The sequence below is a fragment of the Arachis ipaensis genome, chromosome B05 (genome assembly GCF_000816755.2).
Source record: "Arachis ipaensis cultivar K30076 chromosome B05, Araip1.1, whole genome shotgun sequence".
Lineage (NCBI taxonomy): Eukaryota > Viridiplantae > Streptophyta > Magnoliopsida > Fabales > Fabaceae > Arachis > Arachis ipaensis.
Genome location: NC_029789.2, coordinates 92,342,620 through 92,349,199, shown reverse-complemented (window position 1 = coordinate 92,349,199; position 6,580 = coordinate 92,342,620). Strand labels below are relative to the sequence as shown.

The 6,580-nt window shown below is 38.3% G+C and overlaps 1 protein-coding gene across 1 annotated transcript; it reads right to left on the bottom strand.

Moving 5' to 3' along the window:
* On the bottom strand, positions 420 to 794 carry LOC107640765. The gene has a single exon (XM_016344264.1). It carries the CDS (start codon positions 792 to 794, stop codon positions 420 to 422), a length of 375 nt encoding a protein of 124 aa, XP_016199750.1.

Sequence of the window (6,580 nt, the reverse complement as noted above, 5' to 3'; positions counted from 1 at the left end):
GTGCACTTGCCGGTTAGTTTCGTGTTGGATCATTTTCCACACATCATTACTCATCATCAGAAAATATGTGCATCAAGTTGCAATTTCAGAAAGAGAAGAAACAGAATGTAAACTACTAACTATTAAAAACTGAAATCTAAACTTCTTAATCTACCACCTTCAATCTACTTTTATAAGGCAATGAAATAGAACATTAAACTGAGACTTAAGCTACCTAAACTAACAAGTTTTAAGCTACTTCTAAGAAAGTAGTAAATCAAAAGGATATAGGGTGTTGGGGTGCCTCCCAACCAGTGTTTCTTTAGTGTCACTAGCTTGATGTTCTTCCTTTTTTAGCTAAGATGGTAGCTCACTCTCTTTTTATCCAGTGAGTCTCCCAAGTATTGCTTGAGTCTATGGCCATTCATAGTGAAAGTTCTTTATGTTTTATCTTCCATGAGCTCTACATGACCATAAGGTGACACTTTGAGAATGGTGAAGGGTCCAGACCATCGAGACTTGAGCTTCCCTGGGAAGAACTTAAGTCTTGAATTGTACAGCAACATTCTTTGTCCCTCTGTGAACTCTCTCCTTGTTATCTTTTGATCATGCCACCTCTTTGTATTTTCCTTGTAGATCTCTGCATTCTCGTATGCTTGATTTCTGAACTCCTCCAGCTCATTAAGTTGTATTAGCCTCCTTTCTCCAACAGCTTGGTCATCAAAATTTAGCATCTTTAGAGCCCAGAACGCTCTATGTTCATGCTCAACTGGTAAGTGACAAGCCTTGCCAAACACCAATTGATATGGAGACATCCCGATAGGTGATTTGAAGGCTGTTCTGTAGGCCCATAAAGCATCATCCAGCTTTTTAGACCAATCCTTTCTTGAGCCTCCAATAGTTTTTTCAAGAATTCTTTTGAGTTCCCTGTTTGAAATTTCAGCTTGCCCGTTGGTCTGTGGATGATATAGAGTTGCCACTTTGTGTTTTACTCCATATTTAGAGAAGAGTGCTTCAAGTTGCCTGTTACAGAAGTGTGTTCCTCCATCACTGATAAGAGCTCTACGCACTCCAAACCTACTGAAGATATTCCCTCTTAAGAAGTTCATCACAACCTTGTTGTCATTTGCTGCTGTGGCTATGGCTTCTACCCATTTTGAATCATAATCTACAGCCACCTAATGTGTATTTTCGGAAAATGAATTCCAAACACACAAATCTAACCGGCAAGTGCACCGGGTCGCATCAAGTAATAAAAACTCACGGGAGTGAGGTCGATCCCACAGGGATTGAAGGATTGAGCAATTTTAGTTTAGTGGTTGATTTAGTCAAGTGAATCAAAAGCTGATTTGAGTGGTTTGTATTCGACAGAAGCTAAATTGCATGAAACTTAAAAGAGAGAGGGACAATTGCAGTAAATTAAAGAGCAGAGAAGGTAAATGTGCTGAATCTTAAAGAACAAGAAATTAAATGGCAGAAACTTAGAACGCAAGAAATGTAAATTGCAGAATCTTAAAGTGCAAGAAATGTAAATGGCTTGAATTGTGAAGGGAATTGGGAAGTGGATTTGCAGAATTTAAACAAAGAAAAGCAAATTGCATTAATCAGACAAGTAGAGGGTGACTTGAATTGAAACAGATCTAGAGCGAAAATGTAAATGAACTTGAAAAGCATTAAACAGAGAATTTAAAATGCAAACTCCAGATCTCAGGACCCAAGAGACTAGATAACCAAGTCTAGATCTCAATTCCTTCCTAGATCCAAATGTAGAATTCAATTGCAAGAAACAGAAGATCAAAACAGAAGAAAACTTGAATGTAAATCTCAATTCTCCAAAAGTTGCAGTAAAGTGAGACAGAGAGATCTCAAGGTGAGATTGAGACAGAATTTCCTCAATTCTTCAACCCAAGATCCAAGACAAATGTAATTGAAATTGAAAACAAGAAAACTAAGAGGAAGAGAATTCAATTCTCCTACTCCGAAGCTCAGAAAACTCAAAATAATTCAAAACCAAAAGCTCTAAAAAAAAACTATTCAGCAAAACTAAAACGGAAAGCTCTCCAAGGAAAAAAAACTCCCGCTGAAAACTTAAATCCTAAGCTATTTATACACTTTCTTCAAATGGTCTTCAAGCCTTGAATTGGGCCTTTGTTCTTGATGGAATTGGGTTGATAAAGGCCTTGGTTGATTGCTCTTGGAGTTGGAGAAAGATCCGTTGTGAACCGGGTTGAAATCATAAAAGTTTGAGTAAAAGTTTGAGGCAAACTTTTACTCAAACTTTCTATACCAGATGGCTTAAGCTTGCTACTACCAACGTTTGAGCCAAAGTTTGAGGTCAAACTTTTGCTCAAACGTTGGCCCCCTTGTAAATGTGTGTGGCGCCAACGTTTGCCAAAAAGCTTGAGGCAAAGGTTGGCGCAAACTTTTCTCCTCCAGGGTGTGCAAGTGTGGCGCCAACGTTTGCCAAAAAGTTTGAGGCAAACGTTGGCGCAAGCTTTTCTCCTCCAGGGTGTTGGTTTTGTGATGCCAACGTTTGCCAAAAAGTTTGAGGCAAACGTTGGCTCAAGCTTTTTTTTTTCCTCTGGAGTGTTTTCAATTCTTCCAAAAGTTTGAGCTAAAGTTTGAGGCAAACTTTGGCTCAAGCTTTTTTTTTCTGGTATGTTTTCAACTCTTCTAAAAGTTTGAGCTAAAGTTTGAGGCAAACTTTGGCTTAAACTTTTTGTTCTCTCTTGCTCCTAGCCATTCCTTCTTCCTTCAACCTTCTTCAAAACTCTTTCCACCTATCATCAATCAATCAAAACAATCAAAGCTATGCCCCAAATCATGAGATTGTGTTTCTTTCAAAATATATGACAATTATAGCATAAAATCTCATGAAAGTGCATGAATTCATACATGGTTGATTGAATCAAAGGAAACATGGAAATCTACCCAATTGGCTTGCTTATGGCTTAAGAAAGTGCATAATTCAATTGAAAACAAAAGAAAAAGGCTAGTGAAACTAGGCTAAGATGACTTGTCATCACAACACCAAACTTAAAGCTTGCTTGTCCCCAAGCAAGAAAGGAATTATGCTCAAAGGTTCTTTCAATCAGAATGGATTTGAAAAATTACATGTACTATCCTGTGAGTGAAGTGATCAAGTGACAGTGGGGTGAACTCTAAATTATATGCTCATGCAAGGGCTTCAGTGCTTACTAGTCCCTACATCTTGGGAGTCTTAGGTCCTAGGACTTTCATCCAAATGATATCATAGAGATCTCTCTATAGGTAATCACCTTGAAGCAGCTTATAGTTTCTGTGCTTTGGCCTTGACTCTAAGTGTCATGTCTCAAAGCGGCTCTTTAGATAAGCTTTCAATCAATACTCCTAAACCAGTTGGTTTTAAGGTATTAGGTGTTAAAGCACCCCTTAGGATTTACTTGCTCAAGCCTTTCTCTTTGACACACTTCGACCACAAGCATTTACTAGGATAATAACTCTTTGAGTTCTTGTTTCTTTCTTCTTTTCTGCCTAGTAATTGATGCTCAGAGCCTTGGGCCATGTTCTTTTTGTTTTTGTATTTTCTTTATTTTCTTTTGTTTTGTTTGCTGCTTCTCGGATCAATAAATTTTTGAGAATCTCCACAATACTTCTTTGAACTTCATGTCCTGCCTATGAGCTCCCATGCAAGTTTTCATAAGCATGCAACCTCAATACATAATCATACAACTAGAACCACCACTTCTCCTAATCTTTTGCTTGCCTCAAAATTGTTTAATTCCTCAATCCTTCTTTCCAAAGAACTTTCATGTGATGCATTTTTGAAAAATTGAGTGCAAACAAGTTTTGGGGAGTATAGTGTTTTTAATGATCAAGCAATCTTGCTTATTGAATTGCAGAAAAACTATACTAGACAGAAGGACAGATAGGGGTATATTATCACTTTCAATCACAGCAATATCTGCTAATGAACAATACAACCATTTGGAGTTTACTTGCTGTCCTCTTTCTCATCATCATTGCTGGTCTTCACATTCCTCTTTCACCTCTTTGATTGATGATGCTAAGTCTTCCAAAAGTTTGTATGGTGCTCTGCAGTGATATTGAAAGTTGCTTGTTCCCCAAGCACTTAGAAACAATGGTTAGCATGCATGATTTATTTGTGGGCCTTTGTACTTACTTTGGTGTGGGAACACCAAACTTAGTACCTTGGCAATGGTTATTGTTCATCAAACTAACCAGATGTGAAACTCTTTTTCTTTGCTAAAAGTAGTAAAACTGAAAACTAGGAAACAGCAAAAATAGATAACTAGTTTATCTAAGTGCTTGAAGCTAGCATTATGCAGAAAGTGAGAATGTGTTTTATGATGGGATTTTGGTGGAACACCAAACTTAGAATCCTTCATTCTCCTTTATATTGTTTTGGTGTGTAACACCAAACTTAGCTTCTTGCAATATAGATGAAGTTAATTAACCTTTTTATTAAAATAACTATGGAAAGAAAACTACCTCAGGTTGGGTTGCCTCCCAACAAGCGCTCTTTTATTGTCATTAGCTTGACATCCTTCATCCTCTGATCATGGCAGTTGAGGCTTCTGTTGCCTTTGGTTTCTCCCTCTCACCGTGGGCTTTTCCTTGATGATTGTTTTTTTTCCCGTAGCCTTTTCACTTTTTTCCATAACTGCTTTCCCTTTCAACCCAACAGCTTTTTCACTGTTCTTTGGGTCATCTTTAGTGGCCCTTAGGGATATATTTGCCTCTCTCTCGCCCAATTCAGCAAGGTTTTGAACCAGTTGTTCCATTTGCCTTTCAACTCTTCTGAGTGAGGCCTCTTGGTTCCTGCTTATCATCTCTTGAGTTTTCCTTATTTCTTCCTGCTCTATTGTTATCATTTCTTGAACTTTCACGAATCTTTCCATCATCATTTCTAGAACATAGAGTCCTTGAGAGTTTGGAATTGGTTGTGGTTGTGTCAACTGTGATGGTTGATGAAAGTCATTTTGGGCGAGTTGTGAGGTAGGATGGGGTTGGAAGTGTGTGCATTGGGGTGGTGCGTGATGGTTGTTGTTGTGGGGGTGGTTTTTATGCTGGTTTTTGAAATTGGGGTTGTTGCAGTTGAAATCCCTTGGTCTTTGATTTTGGTTTTCAACCCCCTCCAGTTGGATTGAGTTCTCCAGGGTGGGTTGTACACATCATTCTGAGTCCTACGTTGGAACATGCTTGAGGAGCTGTTTGGAGAGTGTGATCGCTCATGACTTTGTTGCTCATAGTTAATTACTCTAGAACCGTTTTTAGGTTGATTCCAACAATGGGGATTTTGAGTGAGTTCTGTGCATTTGCCACAGCATGTTGCAGTTCATCTACCTTTCTGTTAATCAGCTCCAATTGTTGCTTAAGTTGTTGATGTATCTGCTCGCTTTGGGCCATGATTGCATGAATACCTTCAATTTCCTTCTCTTGTGTGAATGGTTGCACTCCTGCCTCTGGTTTAACAGTTCTTTGAGGTGGCTTCTGCTTCACTAGGAGTTCACTCATTAGTTCTTCCCATCCGATGATGTTTCCTTGTGGGAAAGCTTCAAACCACTGAGCAATGTCGTTCATGGTGATGAGTGGTTGCTTGTCATCTAAGGTGGGGATATTACTCCCATGATTACTGGCATTCATTGAGTTCCCTTCCATGGTCTGCACAATCACATACAGTTCAAATGAAGATAGAGTATATTTATGCCAGGATATGATTAAAGGGTTAGTTAACGCAATGTGTCAAACAGTTGGTAAACTTGAGAGATTAATGATCGAAAATCACTTCTCTCGTTGATTTATCAAGCTATGAGAATCATATTCAGCAAGTTAAACCAAGAGAACTTCACTCTATTGATAAAGTGAGGTTTCAATTAGCTCAGGCAAAAATTCAAACAGTTAGTGTGTCAGTCAAAAATTAGAGAAACAGAAAAGAAAAAGTGCTTGACCTAGATCTCCACTTCACGTAATCATTGTCAATCTATTTCAATCCCCGGCAACGGCGCCAAAAACTTGATGTGTATTTTCGGAAAATGAATTCCAAACACACAAATCTAACCGGCAAGTGCACCGGGTCGCATCAAGTAATAAAAACTCACGGGAGTGAGGTCGATCTCACAGGGATTGAAGGAGTGAGCAATTTTAGTTTAGTAGTTGATTTAGTCAAGCGAATCAAAAGTTGATTTGAGTGGTTTGTATTCGAAAGAAGCTAAATTACATGAAATTTAAAAGGGAGAGGGACAATTGCAGTAAATTAAAGAGCAGAGAAGGTAAATGTGCTGAATCTTAAAGAACAAGAAATTAAATGGCAGAAACTTAGAACGCAAGAAATGTAAATTGCAGAATCTTAAAGTGCAAGAAATGTAAATGGCTTGAATTGTGAAGGGAATTGGGAAGTGGATTTGCAGAATTTAAACAAAGAAAAGCAAATTGCATTAATCAGACAAGTAGAGCGTGACTTGAATTGAAACAGATCTAGAGCGAAAATGTAAATGAACTTGAAAAGCTTTAAACAGAGAATTTAAAATGCAAACTCCAGATCTCAGGACCCAAGAGACTAGATAACCAAGTCTAGATCTCAATGCCTTCCTAGATCCAA

Bases quoted from the DNA above. Each gene is read 5' to 3' on its own strand.
- LOC107640765 (XM_016344264.1), bottom strand. From the start codon at position 794: ATGTCTCCATATCAATTGGTGTTTGGCAAGGCTTGTCACTTACCAGTT.